This window comes from Daucus carota, chromosome 9 (assembly GCF_001625215.2).
Source record: "Daucus carota subsp. sativus chromosome 9, DH1 v3.0, whole genome shotgun sequence".
NCBI classification, from domain to species: Eukaryota; Viridiplantae; Streptophyta; class Magnoliopsida; order Apiales; family Apiaceae; genus Daucus; species Daucus carota.
In genome coordinates, this window is record NC_030389.2 from 29,386,711 (window position 1) to 29,408,639 (window position 21,929).

Genomic DNA, 21,929 nt, shown 5'->3' on the forward strand with positions numbered 1-21,929 from the left:
TATAAATTATCCTAAGATGGTATGAAATTCTAACTTTTATCGTAAGTATACTCAAAATATTACTATTAGATTCAAGCGGCACCTTAATGGGGTGTGCTTGGTGATCATGTACTCTCAGAATTCTTATGCTTTTCCTAGTACGTTTTTACATATAACAGCATAGTCATAGTAAATCTAAACTATTCTCAACCGGATACAGTGCAGGATTTGATTTAGTTAGGAGGGGCAAGATTTAGAAGCAAACAATTACAAATTGGGTGAGTTTATACTGGAAATCAAACATTTTATACAAAAACTAAACAAATATATTTAAAAGCCTAAATTTCTCTTAGTAATACTAAAAAATCACCCAAAACATTTTATTGTCACCTCTCAAAAAATAGAGGCGACAATAAAATATTACTATTTGTCATCCTTCATGCATTAAAAAAAAACACCAAAACATTTTAGTGTTACCTATCAAAAAATAGAGCTGACACTAAAATATTGTTATTTGTCATCCTTCATGCATTGTTGTATCCTCCACGAATAATTTTCTAGCAATCTCTTAGAAAATTGTAGTTAACAATTGGGGTGAAATAAATTCTTAAAAAAGGTGATAGTATCACGCCTCAAAGTAGTCTAATTAAATTATTTTTGCAGGATTTTGGTATTGTAAAAATTTCGTATCCATCTGCCAATTGATTGTTCTGATCCCAACAATCAAAATTATTCAAGTTTATTTTCATTAGTCATTTCTCGGTTATCCAAATGCTTCTTAAAATAAGGGGAAAATAAGACTCTTTGTTTCTTGAAATATCGAGTTTTGTGGAAGCATAATCACATGATATGAAGCATTGTTATCAAAACTACAAAGACAGTAGTCCCTTCCTTCTGTCCAATGTCCAAAATTGGTCGAGGGCTATTGCCTTAAGGAACTCGGCAATTTTATTTTAATACAATTCATGGATGAACACACATCTCGTGACTTATAAAAAATCAATTATCAATGTGATTTTGTAGAATAACAATTGAGTAAATCATCCATTACAGGTTCCCGTAGATAATTATAGCCCGAGAATAATGCCAAGCTATCAACAAGCTGCGCCACCAATTCTTTTAAAAAAAAGAGATAGTATGATACATATGGTAACCACATCTTTTACCTAGCTAATTATACAAAAAACATGTATAGTAATAAATAAATTCTGAAAAAAGATTTTACCTGCTACTACAAATGGGCAACAAACACAAAAATGTTACTTCCAATGAGATCAAAAAATACATAAACTATCTGTCCACATATAGTCGTTATATAAGACAATAACAGTACTAAAACTTGCAAAGATTTCAATTATCAGCAGATGACCCGCGTTTCCTAGTACTTTGCATATTTCAGCAGCGATTTTCCTCCCTCATACAAGATTAAACTCTCTCGAAAGGAAGTGTCGACAGTAGAAATATTAAAAACCGATGTTGAAATCTCTACTGGACCCATACATTCACCAAATCCATGATCTTGATGAATCATGCTCTGGTTACAAAAGACTATGCTTGCCAAACCGGGGTTCTTTGAGCAAAATAACTCTATTACTAGGGTCCCGTTCTTGGTAATGGCTAAAGGATACCCACACTCTTCAAGTACATATCTAAAACGCAGAGTCCAGGTGACGACACCATTTTCTTGTCTCATCAACCATATACAATAAGGAAGACCAGAGTCCCCTTATTTAGTGGTTCGTCTAGAACACAAAGAGCAAGTGAATCCTCAAACCGCATAAGCTTATTTATGGGATTTTTTGCCAAAATTTGGGAAAGATCATCGGGGAGGTTAAATTCCCCAAACAGCTCAGAATGAAAATCGAAGGACATTATCCTCAGTTTGTGACCATGACAAGTACTGGTGTCGTCAACTATGGCATAGTTCCTTTCCAACCAGTAATAACAACCATCAACGAAAACCCCATCTTCAATATCTAGTCGTGGAACTCCAGGGTTTTTAATCTTCCTCCATACGTTCTCCATCCGGCTAAAAATTTCAACCTTAGGAGCTACATCACCCAACAGCTCCCCCTGGTCATCCTCAACATAAATAATCCTTACAATTTTGTAATCATTCATGACCTTGTCAAAACCCATCCCCAAAGCACACGTCGTTTCCAGGTTATCCAGATGCTTCTTATAACAGCTCGAAAGAAGTACTCTATGTCGCTTAACATAAGGATTCCAAAGATACAACTCCCTGGAAGCATAATCAGTTTGTAAATCAGTAATTAAAAGCATTCCATGAACCTGAGCAATTAATTTCAAAGTACGAGTCTTGGTCTCAAAAGGAATATTGAATTTTTCGATAAGGGTACTGGAAGTTTCCGCAGAGAATAAAGAGCAGTCCTTTTGGAGAGAGGTGGAAGGATGGATAATAAGCAAAGCATTGTCATGAGAATGACGAGGGGTGGTTAATAAGAGAGTGCCATGTTTTGTTGACTGAAGTTGACCTCACAAGGTCTTTCACAGGCAGTCTTAAGAGGATTTTGATGATTGTTTCAGGAGGAAGATCATCAAACGATGTTGCAGACATTTTTTTGCTAGAGAGAGAGAAACTGAGTTTTGAGTATGAGAGAGAGAAACTAAGTTTTGAGTATAAAATATACAACGAAGAGCACTGTGTATTTATATGTGCATTAGCATAGGGTGTGTACACGTTTTCTCATTTATTTTATGCAGACCAAATGAAATTTGGAATAATCTAGATTATTTTAGAAAAGAAATTTTCCAATTTAAAATTTTGTGTATATTCTATTTTCATTTTAAATATTCTTAAGATTCGAATCCAAAACTATTGAGTTAATGTGGATATTATAAATTTAGGAATATCTAAGAATATTGTGAAATTTCTTAAAAATCTTTAAAATCTGATTTTATTTATTTCCAATTTAAAAAAAGGTTCTTAATTTTTAAAATTGAGGCCGCATCCATTAGAGTGTCTAAACAACTTTTTAAATATAAATGTCGTAACACCAGAACTTATTTCAAAAAAAAAAAAGAAAAGAAGAGGAAATCATCCAAATTAGCAAACTAAAATACAATTAACAACATTTGAAAAACTTCCATTAAAGTTGGTTTAATTCTTTTTTAAGCGAGAATAAAATATAAATTATCCTAAGATGGTATGAAATTCTAACTTTTACCATAAGTATACTCAAAATATTACTATTAGAATCAAGGGACACCTTAATGGGGTGTGCATGGTGATCATGTACTCTCAGAATTCTTATGCTTTTCCTAGTACGTTTTTACATATAACAGCATAGTCATAGTAAACCTAAACTATTCTCAACCAGATATAGTGCAGGATTTGATTTAGTTAGAAGGGGCAAGATTTAGAAGCAAACAATTACAAATTGGGTGAGTTTATACTGGAAATCAAGCATTTTATACAAAAACTAAACAAATATATTTCCAAAACATTTTATTGTCACCTCTCAAAAAATAGAGGCGACACTAAAATATTACTATTTGTCATCCTTCATGCATTAAAAAAAACACCAAAACAATTTAGTGTTACCTATCAAAAAATAGAGCTGACACTAAGATATTGTTATTTGTCATCCTTCATGCATTGTTGTATCCTCCACGAATAATTTTCTAGCAATCTCTTAGAAAATTGTAGCTAACAATTGGGGTGAAATAAATTCTTAAAAAAGGTGATAGTATCACGCCTCAAAGTTGTCTCTATTAAATTATTTTTGCAGGATTTTGGTATTGTAAAAATTTCGTATCCATCTGCCAATCGTTTGTTCTGATCCCAACAATCAAAATTATTCAAGTTTATTTTCATTAGTCATTTCTCGGTTATCCAAATGCTTCATAAAATAAAGGGAAAATAAGACTCTTTGTTTCTTGAAATATCTAGTTTTGTGGAAGTATAATCACATGATATGAAGCATTGTTATCAAAACTGCAAAGACAGTAGTCCCTTCCTTCTGTCCAATGTCCAAAATTGGTCGAGGGCTATTGCCTTAAGGAACTCGGCAATTTTATTTTAATACAATACATGGATGAACACACATCTCGTGACTTAAAAAAAAACAATTATCAATGTGGTTTTGTAGAATAACAATTGAGTAAATTATCCATTACTGGTTCCCGTAGATAATTATAGCCCGAGAATAATGCCAAGCTATCAACAAGCTGCGCCACCAATTCTTTAAAAAAAAAAAAGAGATAGTATGATACATATGGTAACCACATCTTTTACCTAGCTAATTATACAAAAAACATGTATAGTAATAAATAAATTCTGAAAAAAGATTTTACCTGCTACTACAAATGGGCAACAAACACCAAAATGTTACTTCCAATGAGATCAAAAAATACATAAACTATCTGTCCACATATAGTCGTTATATAAGACAATAACAGTACTAAAACTTGAAAAGATTTCAATTATCAGATGACCCGCGTTTCCTAGTACTTTGCATATTTCAGCAGCGATTTTCCTCCCTCATACAAGATTAAACTCTCTCGAAAGGAAGTGTCGACAGTAGAAAGATTAAAAACCGATGTTGAAATCTCTACTGGACCCATACATTCACCAAATCCATGATCTTGATGAATCATGCTCTGGTTACAAAAGACTATGCTTGCCAAACCGGGGTTCTTTGAGCAAAATAACTCTATTACTAGGGTCCCGTTCTTGGTAATGGCTAAAGGATACCCACACTCTTCAAGTACATATCTAAAACGCAGAGTCCAGGTGACCACACCATTTTCTTGTCTCATCAACCATATACAATAAGGAAGACCAGAGTCCCCCTTATTTAGTGGTTCGTCTAGAACACAAAGAGCAAGTGAATCCTCAAACCGCATAAGCTTATTTATGGGATTTCTTGACAAAATTTGAGGAAGATCATCGGGGAGGTTAAATTCGCCAAACAGCTCAGAATGAAAATCGAAGGACATTATCCTCAGTTTGTGACCATGACAAGTACTGGTGTCGTCAACTATGGCATAGTTCCTTTCCAACGAGTAATAACAACCATCAACGAAAACCCCATCTTCAATATCTAGTCGTGGAACTCCAGGGTTTTTAATCTTCCTCCATACGTTCTCCGTCGGGCTAAAAATTTCAACCTTAGGAGCTACATCACCCAACAGCTCCCCCTGGTCATCCTCAACATAAATAATCCTTACAATTTTGTAATCATTCATGACCTTGTCAAAACCCATCCCCAAACCACACGTCGTTTCCAGGTTATCCAGATGCTTCTTATAACAGCTCGAAACAAGTACTCTATGTCGCTTAACATAAGGATTCCAAAGATACAACTCCCTGGAAGCATAATCAGTTTGTAAATCAGTAATTAAAAGCATTCCATGAACCTGAGCAATTAATTTCAAAGTACGAGTCTTGGTCTCAAAAGGAATATTGAATTTTTCGATAAGGGTACTGGAAGTTTCCGCAGAGAATAAAGAGCAGTCCTTTTGGAGAGAGGTGGAAGGATGGATAATAAGCAAAGCATTGTCATGAGAATGACGAGGGGTGGTTAATAAGAGAGTGCCATGTTTTGTTGACTGAAGTTGACCTCACAAGGTCTTTCACAGGCAGTCTTAAGAGGATTTTGATGATTGTTTCAGGAGGAAGATCATCAAACGATGTTGCAGACATTTTTTTGCTAGAGAGAGAGAAACTGAGTTTTGAGTATGAGAGAGAGAAACTAAGTTTTGAGTATAAAATATACAACGAAGAGCACTGTGTATTTATATGTGCATTAGCATAGGGTGTGTACACGTTTTCTCATTTATTTTATGCAGACCAAATGAAATTTGGAATAATCTAGATTATTTTAGAAAAGAAATTTTCCAATTTAAAAATTTGTGTATATTCTATTTTCATTTTAAATATTCTTAAGATTCGAATCCAAAACTATTGAGTTAATGTGGACATTATAAATTTAGGAATATCTAAGAATATTGTGAAATTTCTTAAAAATCTTTAAAATCTGATTTTATTTATTTCCAATTTAAAAAAAGGTTCTTAATTTTTAAAATTGAGGCCGCATCCATTAGAGTGTCTAAACAACTTTTTAAATATAAATGTCGTAACACCAGAACTTATTTCAAAAAAAAAAAAGAAAAGAAGAGGAAATCATCCAAATTAGCAAACTAAAATACAATGAACAACATTTGAAAAACTTCCATTAAAGTTGGTTTAATTCTTTTTTAAGCGAGAATAAAATATAAATTATCCTAAGATGGTATGAAATTCTAACTTTTACCATAAGTATACTCAAAATATTACTATTAGAATCAAGGGACACCTTAATGGGGTGTGCATGGTGATCATGTACTCTCAGAATTCTTATGCTTTTCCTAGTACGTTTTTACATATAACAGCATAGTCATAGTAAACCTAAACTATTCTCAACCAGATATAGTGCAGGATTTGATTTAGTTAGAAGGGGCAAGATTTAGAAGCAAACAATTACAAATTGGGTGAGTTTATACTGGAAATCAAGCATTTTATACAAAAACTAAACAAATATATTTAAAAGCCTAAATTTCTCTTAGTAATACTAAAAATCACCCAATACATTTTATTGTCACCTCTCAAAAAATAGAGGCGACACTAAAATATTACTATTTGTCATCCTTCATGCATTAAAAAAAACACCAAAACAATTTAGTGTTACCTATCAAAAAATAGAGCTGACACTAAAATATTGTTATTTGTCATCCTTCATGCATTGTTGTATCCTCCACGAATAATTTTCTAGCAATCTCTTAGAAAATTGTAGCTAACAATTGGGGTGAAATAAATTCTTAAAAAAGGTGATAGTATCACGCCTCAAAGTTGTCTCTATTAAATTATTTTTGCAGGATTTTGGTATTGTAAAAATTTCGTATCCATCTGCCAATCGTTTGTTCTGATCCCAACAATCAAAATTATTCAAGTTTATTTTCATTAGTCATTTCTCGGTTATCCAAATGCTTCATAAAATAAAGGGAAAATAAGACTCTTTGTTTCTTGAAATATCTAGTTTTGTGGAAGTATAATCACATGATATGAAGCATTGTTATCAAAACTGCAAAGACAGTAGTCCCTTCCTTCTGTCCAATGTCCAAAATTGGTCGAGGGCTATTGCCTTAAGGAACTCGGCAATTTTATTTTAATACAATACATGGATGAACACACATCTCGTGACTTAAAAAAAAACAATTATCAATGTGGTTTTGTAGAATAACAATTGAGTAAATTATCCATTACTGGTTACCGTAGATAATTATAGCCCGAGAATAATGCCAAGCTATCAACAAGCTGCGCCACCAATTCTTTAAAAAAAAAAGAGATAGTATGATACATATGGTAACCACATCTTTTACCTAGCTAATTATACAAAAAACATGTATAGTAATAAATAAATTCTGAAAAAAGATTTTACCTGCTACTACAAATGGGCAACAAACACAAAAATGTTACTTCCAATGAGATCAAAAAATACATAAACTATCTGTCCACATATAGTCGTTATATAAGACAATAACAGTACTAAAACTTGAAAAGATTTCAATTATCAGCAGATGACCCGCGTTTCCTAGTACTTTGCATATTTCAGCAGCGATTTTCCTCCCTCATACAAGATTAAACTCTCTCGAAAGGAAGTGTCGACAGTAGAAAGATTAAAAACCGATGTTGAAATCTCTACTGGACCCATACATTCACCAAATCCATGATCTTGATGAATCATGCTCTGGTTACAAAAGACTATGGTTGCCAAACCGGGGTTCTTTGAGCAAAATAACTCTATTACTAGGGTCCCGTTCTTGGTAATGGCTAAAGGATACCCACACTCTTCAAGTACATATCTAAAACGCAGAGTCCAGGTGACCACACCATTTTCTTGTCTCATCAACCATATACAATAAGGAAGACCAGAGTCCCCCTTATTTAGTGGTTCGTCTAGAACACAAAGAGCAAGTGAATCCTCAAACCGCATAAGCTTATTTATGGGATTTCTTGACAAAATTTGAGGAAGATCATCGGGGAGGTTAAATTCGCCAAACAGCTCAGAATGAAAATCGAAGGACATTATCCTCAGTTTGTGACCATGACAAGTACTGGTGTCGTCAACTATGGCATAGTTCCTTTCCAACCAGTAATAACAACCATCAACGAAAACCCCATCTTCAATATCTAGTCGTGGAACTCCAGGGTTTTTAATCTTCCTCCATACGTTCTCCGTCCGGCTAAAAATTTCAACCTTAGGAGCTACATCACCCAACAGCTCCCCCTGGTCATCCTCAACATAAATAATCCTTACAATTTTGTAATCATTCATGACCTTGTCAAAACCCATCCCCAAAGCACACGTCGTTTCCAGGTTATCCAGATGCTTCTTATAACAGCTCGAAACAAGTACTCTATGTCGCTTAACATAAGGATTCCAAAGATACAACTCCCTGGAAGCATAATCAGTTTGTAAATCAGTAATTAAAAGCATTCCATGAACCTGAGCAATTAATTTCAAAGTACGAGTCTTGGTCTCAAAAGGAATATTGAATTTTTCGATAAGGGTACTGGAAGTTTCCGCAGAGAATAAAGAGCAGTCCTTTTGGAGAGAGGTGGAAGGATGGATAATAAGCAAAGCATTGTCATGAGAATGACGAGGGGTGGTTAATAAGAGAGTGCCATGTTTTGTTGACTGAAGTTGACCTCACAAGGTCTTTCACAGGCAGTCTTAAGAGGATTTTGATGATTGTTTCAGGAGGAAGATCATCAAACGATGTTGCAGACATTTTTTTGCTAGAGAGAGAGAAACTGAGTTTTGAGTATGAGAGAGAGAAACTAAGTTTTGAGTATAAAATATACAACGAAGAGCACTGTGTATTTATATGTGCATTAGCATAGGGTGTGTACACGTTTTCTCATTTATTTTATGCAGACCAAATGAAATTTGGAATAATCTAGATTATTTTAGAAAAGAAATTTTCCAATTTAAAAATTTGTGTATATTCTATTTTCATTTTAAATATTCTTAAGATTCGAATCCAAAACTATTGAGTTAATGTGGATATTATAAATTTAGGAATATCTAAGAATATTGTGAAATTTCTTAAAAATCTTTAAAATCTGATTTTATTTATTTCCAATTTAAAAAAAGGTTCTTAATTTTTAAAATTGAGGCCGCATCCATTAGAGTGTCTAAACAACTTTTTAAATATAAATGTCGTAACACCAGAACTTATTTAAAAAAAAAAAAAAGAAGGGAAAATCATCCAAATTAGCAAACTAAAATACAATTAACAACATTTAAAAAACTTCCATTAAAGTTGTTTTAATTCTTTTTTAAGAGAGAATAAAATATAAATTATCCTATGATGGTATGAAATTCTAAGTTTTACCGTAAGTATACTCAAAATATTACTATTAGAATCAAGCGACACCTTAATGGGGTGTGCTTGGTGATCATGTACTCTCAGAATTCTTATGCTTTTCCTATTACGTTTTTACATATAACAGCATAGTCATAGTAAACCTAAACTATTCTCAACCAGATATAGTGCAGGATTTGATTTAGTTAGAAGGGGCAATATTTAGAAGCAAACAATTACAAATTGGGTGAGTTTATACTGAAAATCAAGCATTTTATATAAAAACTAAACAAATATATTTAAAAGCCTAAACTTCTCTTAGTAATACTAAAAATCACCCAAAACATTTTATTGTCATCTCTCAAAAAATAGAGGCCACACTAAAATATTACTATTTGTCACCTTCATGCTTTAAAAAAACACCAAAACATTTTAGTGTTACCTATCAAAAAATAGAGCGACACTAAAATATTGTTATTTGTCATCCTTCATGCATTGTTGTATCCTCCACGAATAATTTTCTAGCAATCTCTTAGAAAATTGTAGTTAACAATTGGGGTGAAATAAATTCTTAAAAAAGGTGATAGTATCACGCCTCAAAGTAGTCTAATTAAATTATTTTTGCAGGATTTTGGTATTGTAAAAATTTCATATCCATCTGCCAATTGTTTGTTCTGATCCCAACAATCAAAATTATTCAAGTTTATTTTCATTAGTCATTTCTCGGTTATCCAAATGCTTCTTAACATAAGGGGAAAATAAGACTCTTTGTTTCTTGAAATATCGAGTTTTGTGGAAGCATAATCACATGATATGAAGCATTGTTATCAAAACTACAAAGACAGTAGTCCCTTCCTTCTGTCCAATGTCCAAAATTGGTCGAGGGCTATTGCCTTAAGGAACTCGGCAATTTTATTTTAATACAATTCATGGATGAACACACATCTCGTGACTTAAAAAAATCAATTATCAACGTGATTTTGTAGAATAACAATTGAGTAAATCATCCATTACAGGTTCCCGTAGATAATTATAGCCCGAGAATAATGCCAAGCTATCAACAAGCTGCGCCACCAATTCTTTTAAAAAAAAGAGATAGTATGATACATATGGTAACCACATCTTTTACCTAGCTAATTATACAAAAAACATGTATAGAAATAAATAAATTCTGAAAAAAGATTTTACCTGCTACTACAAATAGGCAACAAACACAAAAATGTTACTTCCAATGAGATCAAAAAATACATAAACTATCTGTCCACATATAGTCGTTATATAAGACAATAACAGTACTAAAACTTGCAAAGATTTCAATTATCAGCAGATGACCCGCGTTTCCTAGTACTTTGCATATTTCAGCAGCGATTTTCCTCCCTCATACAAGATTAAACTCTCTCGAAAGGAAGTGTCGACAATAGAAAGATTAAAAACCGATGTTGAAATCTCTACTGGACCCATACATTCACCAAATCCATGATCTTGATGAATCATGCTCTGGTTACAAAAGACTATGGTTGCCAAACCGGGGTTCTTTGAGCAAAATAACTCTATAACTAGGGTCCCGTTCTTGGTAATGGCTAAAGGATACCCGCACTCTTCAAGTACATATCTAAAACGCAGAGTCCAGGTGACCACACCATTTTCTTGTCTCATCAACCATATACAATAAGGAAGACCAGAGTCCCCCTTATTTAGTGGTTCGTCTAGAACACAAAGAGCAAGTGAATCCTCAAACCGCATAAGCTTATTTATGGGATTTCTTGCCAAAATTTGGGAAAGATCATCGGGGAGGTTAAATTCCCCAAACAGCTCAGAATGAAAATCGAAGGACATTATCCTCAGTTTGTGACCATGACAAGTACTGCTGTGGTCAACTATGGCATAGTTTCTTTCGAACCAGTAATAACAACCATCAACGAAAACCCCATCTTCAATATCTAGTCGTGGAACTCCAGGGTTTTTAATATTCCTCCATACGTTCTCCGTCAGGCTAAAAATTTCAACCTTAGGAGCTACATCACCCAACAGCTCCCCCCGGTCATCCTCAACATAAATAATCCTTACAATTTTGTAATCATTCATGACCTTGTCAAAACCCATCCCCAAAGCACACGTCGTTTCCAGGTTATCCAGATGCTTTTTATAACAACTCGAAACAAGTACTCTATGTCGCCTAACATAAGGATTCCAAAGATACAACTCCCTCGAAGCATAATCAGTTTGTAAATCAGTAATTAAAAGAATTCCATGAACCTGAGCAATTAATTTCAAAGTATGAGTCTTGGTCTCAAAAGGAATATCGAATTTTTCGATAAGGGTACTGGAAGTTTCGGCAGAGAATAAAGTGCAGTCCTTTTGAGAGAGGAGGAAGGAGGGATAATAAGCAAAGCATTGTCATGAGAATGACAAATAGAACGAGAGATTTGAGAAGAAATGAACGAGGGGTCGTTAATAAGAGAGTACCATGTTTTGTTGACTGAAGTTGACCTCACAAGGTCTTTCACAGGCAGTCTTAAGAGGATTTCGATGATTGTTTCAGGAGGAAGATCATCAAACAATGTTGCAGACATTTTTTTGCTAGAGAGAGAGAGAAACTGAGTTTTGAGTATGAGAGAGAGAAACTAAGTTTTCTCATTTATTTTATGCAGACCAAATGAAATTTGGAATAATCTAGATGATTTTAGAAAAGAAATTTTCCAATTTAAAATTTTGTGTATATTCTATTTTGATTTTAAATATTCCTAAGGTTCGAATCCAAAGATATTGAGTTAATGTGGATATTATAAATTTAGGAAAATCTGAGCATATTGTGAAATATCTTAAAAATATTTAAAATCTGATTTTATTTATTTCCAATTTTTAAAAGGTTCTTAATTTTTAAAATTGAGGCCGCATCCATTAGAGTGTCTAAACAACTTTTTAAATATAAATGTCGAACTTATTTCGAAAAAAAAAGAAAAGAAGAGGAAATCATATCATCCAAATTAGCAAACTAAAATACAATTAACAACATTTGAAAAACTTCCATTAAAGTTGTTTTAATTCTTTTTTAAGTGAGAATAAAATATAAATTATCCTAAGGTGGTATGAAATTCTAACTTTTACCGTAAGTATACTCAAAATATTACTATTAGAATCAAGGGACACCTTAATGGGGTGTGCTTGGTGATTATGTACTCTCACAATTCTTATGCTTTTCCTAGTACGTTTTTACATATAACAGCATAGTCATAGTAAACCTAAACTATTCTCAACTAGATATAGTGCAGGATTTGATTTAGTTAGAAGGGGCAAGATCTAAAAGCAAACAATTACAAATTGGGTGAGTTTATACTGGAAATCAAGCATTTTATACAAAAACTAAACAAATATATTTAAAAGCCTAAATTTCTCTTAGTAATACTAAAAATCACCCAAAACATTTTATTGTCACCTCTCAAAAAATAGAAGCGACACTAAAATATTACTATTTGTCATCCTTCATGCATTAAAAAAACACCAAAACATTTTAGTGTTACCTATCAAAAAATAGAGTTGACACTAAAATATTGTTATTTGTCATCCTTCATGCATTGTTGTATCCTCCACGAATAATTTTCTAGCAATCTCTTAGAAAATTGTAGTTAACAATTGGGGTGAAATAAATTCTTAAAAAAGGTGATAGTATCACGCCTCAAAATAGTCTAATTAAATTATTTTTGCAGGATTTTGGTATTGTAAAAATTTCGTATCCATCTGCCAATTGTTTGTTCTGATCCCAAGCATCAAAATTATTCCAGTTTATTTTCATTAGTCATTTCTCGGTTATCCAAATGCTTCTTAAAATAAGGGGAAAATAAGACTCTTTGTTTCTTGAAATATCGAGTTTTGTGGAAGCATAATCACATGATATGAAGCATTGTTATCAAAACTACAAAGACAGTAGTCCCTTCCTTCTGTCCAATGTCCAAAATTGGTCGAGGGCTATTGCCTTAAGGAACTCGGCAATTTTATTTTAATACAATTCATGGATGAACACACATCTCATGACTTAAAAAAAATCAATTATCAATGTGATTTTGTAGAATAACAATTGAGTAAATCATCCATTACAGGTTCCGTAGATAATTATAGCCCGAGAATAGCCGAGAATAATGCCAAGCTATCAACAAGCTGCGCCACCAATTCTTTTAAAAAAAAAAGAGATAGTATGATACATATGGTAACCACATCTTTTAGCTAGCTAATTATACAAAAAACATGTATAGTAATAAATATATTCTGAAAAAAGATTTTACCTGCTACTACAAATGGGCAACAAACACAAAAATGTTACTTCCAATGAGATCAAAAAATACATAAACTATCTGTCCACATATAGTCGTTATATAAGACAATAACAGTACTAAAACTTGCAAAGATTTCAATTATCAGCAGATGACCCGCGTTTCCTAGTACTTTGCATATTTCAGCAGCGATTTTCCTCCCTCATACAAGATTAAACTCTCTCGAAAGGAAGTGTCGACAGTAGAAAGATTAAAAACCGATTTTGAAATCTCTACTGGACCCATACATTCACCAAATCCATGATCTTGATGAATCATGCTCTGCTTACAAAAGACTATGCTTGCCAAACCGGGGTTCTTTGAGCAAAATAACTCTATTACTAGGGTCCCGTTCTTGGTAATGGCTAAAGGATACCCACACTCTTCAAGTACATATCTAAATCGCAGAGTCCAGGTACCACACCATTTTCTTGTCTCATCAACCATATACAATAAGGAAGACCAGAGTCCCCCTTATTTAGTGGTTCGTCTAGAACACAAAGAGCAAGTGAATCCTCAAACCGCATAAGCTTATTTATGGGATTTCTTGCCAAAATTTGGGAAAGATCATCGGGGAGGTTAAATTCCCCAAACAGCTCAGAAAGAAAATCGAAGGACATTATCCTCAGTTTGTGACCATGACAAGTACTGGTGTCGTCAACTATGGCATAGTTCCTTTCCAACCAGTAATAACAACCATCAACGAAAACCCCATCTTCAATATCTAGTCGTGGAACTCCAGGGTTTTTAATCTTCCTCCATACGTTCTCCGTGAGGCTAAAAATTTCAACCTTAGGAGCTACATCACCCAACTGCTCCCCCTGGTCATCCTCAACATAAATAATCCTTACAATTTTGTAATCATTCATGAGCTTGTCAAAACCCATCCCCAAAGCACACGTCGTTTCCAGGTTATCCAGATGCTTCTTATAACAACTCGAAACAAGTACTCTATGTCGCTTAACATAAGGATTCCAAAGATACAACTCCCTGGAAGCATAATCAGTTTGTAAATCAGTAATTAAAAGCATTCCATGAACCTGAGCAATTAATTTCAAAGTACGAGTTATAGGTCTCAAAAGGAATATCGAATTTTTTCGATAAGGGTACTGGAAGTTTCCGTAGAGAATAAAGAGCAGTCCTTTTGGAGAGAGGTGGAAGGAGGGATGATAAGCAAATTAAGCATTGTCATGAGAATGACAAATAGAACCAGAGATTTGAGAAGAAATGAACGAAGGGTCGTTAATAAGAGAGTACCATGTTTTGTTGACTGAAGTTGACCTCACAAGGTCTTTCACAGGCAGTCTTAAGAGGATTTGGATGATTGTTTCAGGAGGAAGATCATCAAACGAGCTAGAGAGAGAGAAACTGAGTTTTGAGTATGAGAGAGAGAAACTAAGTTTTGAGTATAAAATATACAACAAAAAGCACTGGTATTTATATGTGCATTAGCATAGGGTGTGTACACGTTTTCTCATTTATTTTATGCAGACCAAATGAAATTTGGAATAATCTAGATGATTTTAGAAAAGAAATTTTCCAATTTAAAATTCTGTGTATATTCTATTTTGAATTTAAATATTCCTAAGATTCGAATCCAAAGATATTGAGTTAATGTGGATATCATAAATTTAGGAAAATCTGAGAATATTGTGAAATATCTTAAAAATCTGATTTTATTTATTTCCAATTTTTAAAAAGGTTCTTAATTTTTAAAATTGAGGCGGCATCCATTAGAGTGTCTAAAACAACTTTTTAAATATAAATGTCGTAACACCAGAACTTATTTCAAAAAGAAAAAAGAAAAGAAGAGGAAATCATCCAAATTAGCAAACTAAAATACAATTAACAACATTTGAAAAACTTCCATTAAAGTTGTTTTAATTCTTTTTTAAGTGAGAATAAAATATAAATTATCCTAAGCTGGTATGAAATTCTAACTTTTACCGTAAGTATACTCAAAATATTACTATTAGAATCAAGCGACACCTTAATGGGGTGTGCTTATGTACTCTCAGAATTCTTATGCTTTTCCTAGTACGTTTTTACGTATAACAGCATAGTCATAGTAAACCTAAATTATTCTCAACCAGATATAGTGCAGGATTTGATTTAGTTAGAAGGGGCAAGATTTAGAAGCAAACAATTACAAATTGGGTGAGTTTATACTGGAAATCAAGCATTTTATACAAAAACTAAACAAATATATTTAAAAGCCTAAATTTCTCTTAGTAATACTAAAAATCACCCAAAACATTTTATTGTCACCTCACAAAAAATAGAGGCGACACTAAAATATTACTATTTGTCATCCTTCATGCATTAAAAAAAACACCAAAACATTTTAGTGTTACCTATCAAAAAATAGAGCTGACACTAAAATATTGTTATTTGTCATCCTTCATGCATTGTTGTATCCTCCACCAATAATTTTCTAGCAATCTCTTAGGAAATTGTAGTTAACAATTGGGGTGAAATAAATTCTTAAAAAAGGTGATAGTATCACGCCTCAAAGTAGTCTAATTAAATTATTTTTGCAGGATTTTGGTATTGTAAAAATTTCGTATCCATCTGCCAATTGTTTGTTCTGATCCCAACCATCAAAATTATTCAAGTTTATTTTCATTAGTCATTTCTCGGTTATCCAAATGCTTCTTAAAATAAGGGGAAAATAAGACTCTTTGTTTCTTGAAATATCGAGTTTTGTGGAAGCATAATCACATGATATGAAGCATTGTTATCAAAACTACAAAGACAGTAGTCCCTTCCTTCTGTCCAATGTCCAAAATTGGTCGAGGGCTATTGCCTTAAGGAACTCCGCAATTTTATTTTAATACAATTCATGGATGAACACACATCTCGTGACTTAAAAAAAATCAATTATCAATGTGATTTTGTAGAATAACAATTGAGTAAATCATCCATTACAGGTTCCGTAGATAATTATAGCCCGAGAATAGCCGAGAATAATGCCAAGCTATCAACAAGCTGCGCCACCAATTCTTTAAAAAAAAAAGAGATAGTATGATACATATGGTAACCACATCTTTTAGCTAGCTAATTATACAAAAAACATATATAGTAATAAATATATTCTGAAAAAAGATTTTACCTGCTACTACAAATGGGCAACAAACACAAAAATGTTACTTCCAATGAGATCAAAAAATACATAAACTATCTGTCCACATATAGTCGTTATATAAGACAATAACAGTACTAAAACTTGCAAAGATTTCAATTATCAGCAGATGACCCGCGTTTCCTAGTACTTTGCATATTTCAGCAGCGATTTTCCTCCCTCATACAAGATTAAACTCTCTCGAAAGGAAGTGTCGACAGTAGAAAGATTAAAAACCGATGTTGAAATCTCTACTGGACCCATACATTCACCAAATCCATGATCTTGATGAATCATGCTCTGCTTACAAAAGACTATGCTTTCCAAACCGGGGTTCTTTGAGCAAAATAACTCTATTACTAGGGTCCCGTTCTTGGTAATGGCTAAAGGATACCCACACTCTTCAAGTACATATCTAAATCGCAGAGTCCAGGTACCACACCATTTTCTTGTCTCATCAACCATATACAATAAGGAAGACCAGAGTCCCCCTTATTTAGTGGTTCGTCTAGAACACAAAGAGCAAGTGAATCCTCAAACCGCATAAGCTTATTTATGGGATTTCTTGCCAAAATTTGGGAAAGATCATCGGGGAGGTTAAATTCCCCAAACAGCTCAGAATGAAAATCGAAGGACATTATCCTCAGTTTGTGACCATGACAAGTACTGGTGTCGTCAACTATGGCATAGTTCCTTTCCAACCAGTAATAACAACCATCAACGAAACCCCATCTTCAATATCTAGTCGTGGAACTCCAGGGTTTTTAATCTTCCTCCATACGTTCTCCGTGAGGCTAAAAATTTCAACCTTAGGAGCTACATCACCCAACAGCTCCCCCTGGTCATCCTCAACATAAATAATCCTTACAATTTTGTAATCATTCATGAGCTTGTCAAAACCCATCCCCAAAGCACACGTCGTTTCCAGGTTATCCAGATGCTTCTTATAACAACTCGAAACAAGTACTCTATGTCGCTTAACATAAGGATTCCAAAGATACAACTCCCTGGAAGCATAATCAGTTTGTAAATCAGTAATTAAAAGCATTCCATGAACCTGAGCAATTAATTTCAAAGTACGAGTTATAGGTCTCAAAAGGAATATCGAATTTTTTCGATAAGGGTACTGGAAGTTTCCGCAGAGAATAAAGAGCAGTCCTTTTGGAGAGAGGTGGAAGGAGGGATGATAAGCAAATTAAGCATTGTCATGAGAATGACAAATAGAACCAGAGATTTGAGAAGAAATGAACGAAGGGTCGTTAATAAGAGAGTACCATGTTTTGTTGACTGAAGTTGACCTCACAAGGTCTTTCACAGGCAGTCTTAAGAGGATTTGGATGATTGTTTCAGGAGGAAGATCATCAAACGATGTTGCAGACATTTTTTAGCTAGAGAGAGAGAAACTGAGTTTTGAGTATGAGAGAGAGAAACTAAGTTTTGAGTATAAAATATACAACAAAAAGCACTGTGTATTTATATGTGAATTAGCATAGGGTGTGTACACGTTTTCTCATTTATTTTATGCAGACCAAATGAAATTTGGAATAATCTAGATAATTTTAGAAAAGGAATTTTCCAATTTAAAATTCTGTGTATATTCTATTTTGAATTTAAATATTCCTAAGATTCGAATCCAAAGATATTGAGTTAATGTGGATATTATAAATTTAGGAAAATCTGAGAATATTGTGAAATATCTTAAAAATCTGATTTTATTTATTTCCAATTTTTAAAAAGGTTCTTAATTTTTAAAATTGAGGCGGCATCCATTAGAGTGTCTAAAACAACTTTTTAAATATAAATGTCGTAACACCAGAACTTATTTCAAAAAGAAAAAAGAAAAGAAGAGGAAATCATCCAAATTAGCAAACTAAAATACAATTAACAACATTTGAAAAACTTCCATTAAAGTTGTTTTAATTCTTTTTTAAGTGAGAATAAAATATAAATTATCCTAAGATGGTATGAAATTCTAACTTTTACCGTAAGTATACTCAAAATATTACTATTAGAATCAAGCGACACCTTAATGGGGTGTGCTTATGTACTCTCAGAATTCTTATGCTTTTCCTAGTACGTTAAATAAGAAATAAAAAGAACTAAGGCGTCTTCTTTTATTCGAAACGCCTAGTGATCTTCAACCAATTATGCGCTTCAATATAATTACCAGGAGTAAGCGCTATAGCTTGTTTCCAATACTCAGCGGCTTGATCGAACCAAGCCTCCGCAATTTCAGAATCTCCCTGTCGAATGGCTTGTTCTCCCCGGTCGGAATAGGCTAGTCAATTCCTTCCCTTAGAACCGTACTTGAGAGTTTCCTACCTCATACGGCTCAGCAGTCAATTCTTTTGGTATCAGCATAGTCATAGTAAACCTAAACTATTCTCAACCAGATATAGTGCAGGATTTGATTTAGTTAGACGGGGCAAGATTTAGAAGCAAACAATTACAAATTGGGTGAGTTTATACTGGAAATCAAGCATATTATACAAAAACTAAACAAATATATTTAAAAGCCTAAATTTCTCTTAGTAATACTAAAAATCACCCAAAACATTTTATTGTCACCTCACAAAAAATAGAGGCGACACTAAAATATTACTATTTGTCATCCTTCATGCATTAAAAAAAACACCAAAAACATTTTAGTGTTACCTATCAAAAAATAGAGCTGACACTAAAATATTGTTATTTGTCATCCTTCATGCATTGTTGTATCCTCCACCAATAATTTTCTAGCAATCTCTTAGAAAATTGTAGTTAACAATTGGGGTGAAATAAATTCTTAAAAAAGGTGATAGTATCACGCCTCAAAGTAGTCTAATTAAATTATTTTTGCAGGATTTTGGTATTGTAAAAATTTCGTATCCATCTGCCAATTGTTTGTTCTGATCCCAACAATCAAAATTATTCAAGTTTATTTTCATTAGTCATTTCTCGGTTATCCAAATGCTTCTTAAAATAAGAGGAAAATAAGACTCTTTGTTTTTTAAAATATCGAGTTTTGCCGAAGCATAATCACATGATATGAAGCATTGTTATCAAAACTACAAAGACAGTAGTCCCTTCCTTCTGTCCAATGTCCAAAATTGGTCGAGGGCTATTGCCTTAAGGAACTCGGCAATTTTATTTTAATACAATTCATGGATGAACACACATCTCATGACTTAAAAAAACCAATTATCAATGTGATTTTGTAGAATAACAATTGAGTAAATCATCCATTACAGGTTCTAGTAGATAATTATAGCCCGAGAATAGCCGAGAATAATGCCAAGCTATCAACAAGCTGCGCCACCAATTCTTTAAAAAAAAAAAAGAGATAGTATGATACATATGGTAACCACATCTTTTAGATAGCTAATTATACAAAAAACATGTATAGTAATAAATATATTCTGAAAAAAGATTTTACCTGCTACTACAAATGGGCAACAAACACAAAAATGTTACTTCCAATGAGATCAAAAAATACATAAACTATCTGTCCACATATAGTCGTTATATAAGACAATAACAGTACTAAAACTTGCAAAGATTTCAATTATCAGCAGATGACCCGCGTTTCCTAGTACTTTGCATATTTCAGCAGCGATTTTCCTCCCTCATACAAGATTAAACTCTCTCGAAAGGAAGTGTCGACAGTAGAAAGATTAAAAACCGATGTTGAAATCTCTACTGGACCCATACATTCACCAAATCCATGATCTTGATGAATCATGCTCTGCTTACAAAAGACTATGCTTGCCAAACCGGGGTTCTTTGAGCAAAATAACTCTATTACTAGGGTCCTGTTCTTGGTAATGGCTAAAGGATACCCACACTCTTCAAGTACATATCTAAAACGCAGAGTCCAGGTACCACACCATTTTATTGTCTCATCAACCATATACAATAAGGAAGACCAGAGTCCCCCTTATTTAGTGGTTCGTCTAGAACACAAAGAGCAAGTGAATCCTCAAACCGCATAAGCTTATTTATGGGATTTCTTGCCAAAATTTGGGAAAGATCATCGGGGAGGTTAAATTCCCCAAACAGCTCAGAATGAAAATCGAAGGACATTATCCTCAGTTTGTGACCATGACAAGTACTGGTGTCGTCAACTATGGCATAGTTCCTTTCCAACCAGTAATAACAACCATCAACGAAAACCCCATCTTCAATATCTAGTCGTGGAACTCCAGGGTTTTTAATCTTCCTCCATACGTTCTCCGTCAGGCTAAAAATTTCAACCTTAGGAGCTACATCACCCAACACCTCCCCCTGGTCATCCTCAACATAAATAATCCTTACAATTTTGTAATCATTCATGAGCTTGTCAAAACCCATCCCCAAAGCACACGTCGTTTCCAAGTTATCCAGATGCTTCTTATAACAACTCGAAACAAGTACTCTATGTCGCTTAACATAAGGATTCCAAAGATACAACTCCCTGGAAGCATAATCAGTTTGTAAATCAGTAATTAAAAGCATTCCATGAACCTGAGCAATTAATTTCAAAGTACGAGTTATAGGTCTCAAAAGGAATATCGAATTTTTTCGATAAGGGTACTGGAAGTTTCCGCAGAGAATAAAGAGCAGTCCTTTTGGAGAGAGGTGGAAGGAGGGATGATAAGCAAATTAAGCATTGTCATGAGAATGACAAATAGAACCAGAGATTTGAGAAGAAATGAACGAAGGGTCGTTAATAAGAGAGTACCATGTTTTGTTGACTGAAGTTGACCTCACAAGGTCTTTCACAGGCAGTCTTAAGAGGATTTGGATGATTGTTTCAGGAGGAAGATCATCAAACGATGTTGCAGACATTTTTTAGCTAGAGAGAGAGAAACTGAGTTTTGAGTATGAGAGAGAGAAACTAAGTTTTGAGTATAAAATATACAACAAAAAGCACTGTGTATTTATATGTGAATTAGCATAGGGTGTGTACACGTTTTCTCATTTATTTTATGCAGACCAAATGAAATTTGGAATAATCTAGAAAATTTTAGAAAAGGAATTTTCCAATTTAAAATTCTGTGTATATTCTATTTTGAATTTAAATATTCCTAAGATTCGAATCCAAAGATATTGAGTTAATGTGGATATTATAAATTTAGGAAAATCTGAGAATATTGTGAAATATCTTAAAAATCTGATTTTATTTATTTCCA

The 21,929-nt window shown here is 33.5% G+C and overlaps 6 protein-coding genes across 6 annotated transcripts; all 6 read right to left on the reverse strand.

Annotated features, from left to right (window-relative positions):
- Window positions 1-1,671: 1,671 nt before the first annotated feature.
- On the reverse strand, window positions 1,672-2,557 carry LOC135149589 (F-box/kelch-repeat protein At3g23880-like). The gene is made up of 2 exons (XM_064085332.1): window positions 2,475-2,557; window positions 1,672-2,221 (listed from the first exon to the last, which is right to left on the reverse strand). Exons 1-2 carry the CDS (start codon window positions 2,555-2,557, stop codon window positions 1,672-1,674), a joined length of 633 nt encoding a protein of 210 aa, XP_063941402.1.
- Window positions 2,558-4,446: 1,889 nt separating this feature from the next.
- LOC135149590 (F-box/kelch-repeat protein At3g06240-like) lies at window positions 4,447-5,647 on the reverse strand. Its single transcript, XM_064085333.1, has 2 exons — window positions 5,565-5,647; window positions 4,447-5,311 (listed from the first exon to the last, which is right to left on the reverse strand). Exons 1-2 carry the CDS (start codon window positions 5,645-5,647, stop codon window positions 4,447-4,449), a joined length of 948 nt encoding a protein of 315 aa, XP_063941403.1.
- A 1,927-nt stretch (window positions 5,648-7,574) lies between these two features.
- Window positions 7,575-8,775, reverse strand: LOC135149591 (F-box/kelch-repeat protein At3g06240-like). The gene is made up of 2 exons (XM_064085334.1): window positions 8,693-8,775; window positions 7,575-8,439 (listed from the first exon to the last, which is right to left on the reverse strand). Exons 1-2 carry the CDS (start codon window positions 8,773-8,775, stop codon window positions 7,575-7,577), a joined length of 948 nt encoding a protein of 315 aa, XP_063941404.1.
- Window positions 8,776-10,692: 1,917 nt separating this feature from the next.
- On the reverse strand, window positions 10,693-11,924 carry LOC135149592 (F-box/kelch-repeat protein At3g06240-like). The gene is made up of 2 exons (XM_064085335.1): window positions 11,818-11,924; window positions 10,693-11,674 (listed from the first exon to the last, which is right to left on the reverse strand). The coding sequence occupies exons 1-2, from the start codon at window positions 11,922-11,924 to the stop codon at window positions 10,693-10,695; spliced, it is 1,089 nt and encodes a 362-aa protein (XP_063941405.1).
- Window positions 11,925-14,023: 2,099 nt separating this feature from the next.
- Window positions 14,024-17,417, reverse strand: LOC135149593 (F-box protein At4g22390-like). Its single transcript, XM_064085336.1, has 2 exons — window positions 17,217-17,417; window positions 14,024-14,698 (listed from the first exon to the last, which is right to left on the reverse strand). The coding sequence occupies exons 1-2, from the start codon at window positions 17,415-17,417 to the stop codon at window positions 14,024-14,026; spliced, it is 876 nt and encodes a 291-aa protein (XP_063941406.1).
- A 3,232-nt stretch (window positions 17,418-20,649) lies between these two features.
- On the reverse strand, window positions 20,650-21,585 carry LOC135149594 (putative F-box protein At5g15670). Its single transcript, XM_064085337.1, has 2 exons — window positions 21,479-21,585; window positions 20,650-21,211 (listed from the first exon to the last, which is right to left on the reverse strand). The coding sequence occupies exons 1-2, from the start codon at window positions 21,583-21,585 to the stop codon at window positions 20,650-20,652; spliced, it is 669 nt and encodes a 222-aa protein (XP_063941407.1).
- Window positions 21,586-21,929: the final 344 nt, after the last annotated feature.

Coding starts and splice junctions, on each gene's coding strand:
- LOC135149589 (XM_064085332.1), bottom strand. CDS start 2,557: ATGTCTGCAACATCGTTTGATGATCTTCCTCCTGAAACAATCATCAAA. Junction 2,222..2,474: donor CCTGTGAAAGACCTTGTGAG/GTCAACTTCAGT, acceptor TTATGCTTCCAG/GGAGTTGTATCTTTGGAATC.
- LOC135149590 (XM_064085333.1), bottom strand. CDS start 5,647: ATGTCTGCAACATCGTTTGATGATCTTCCTCCTGAAACAATCATCAAA. Junction 5,312..5,564: donor CCTGTGAAAGACCTTGTGAG/GTCAACTTCAGT, acceptor TTATGCTTCCAG/GGAGTTGTATCTTTGGAATC.
- LOC135149591 (XM_064085334.1), bottom strand. CDS start 8,775: ATGTCTGCAACATCGTTTGATGATCTTCCTCCTGAAACAATCATCAAA. Junction 8,440..8,692: donor CCTGTGAAAGACCTTGTGAG/GTCAACTTCAGT, acceptor TTATGCTTCCAG/GGAGTTGTATCTTTGGAATC.
- LOC135149592 (XM_064085335.1), bottom strand. CDS start 11,924: ATGTCTGCAACATTGTTTGATGATCTTCCTCCTGAAACAATCATCGAA. Junction 11,675..11,817: donor ACTTCAGTCAACAAAACATG/GTACTCTCTTAT, acceptor CGAAACTTCCAG/TACCCTTATCGAAAAATTCG.
- LOC135149593 (XM_064085336.1), bottom strand. CDS start 17,417: ATGTCCTTCGATTTTCATTCTGAGCTGTTTGGGGAATTTAACCTCCCC. Junction 14,699..17,216: donor TGAGACAAGAAAATGGTGTG/GTACCTGGACTC, acceptor TTAATTGCTCAG/GTTCATGGAATGCTTTTAAT.
- LOC135149594 (XM_064085337.1), bottom strand. CDS start 21,585: ATGTCTGCAACATCGTTTGATGATCTTCCTCCTGAAACAATCATCCAA. Junction 21,212..21,478: donor ACTTCAGTCAACAAAACATG/GTACTCTCTTAT, acceptor TTATGCTTCCAG/GGAGTTGTATCTTTGGAATC.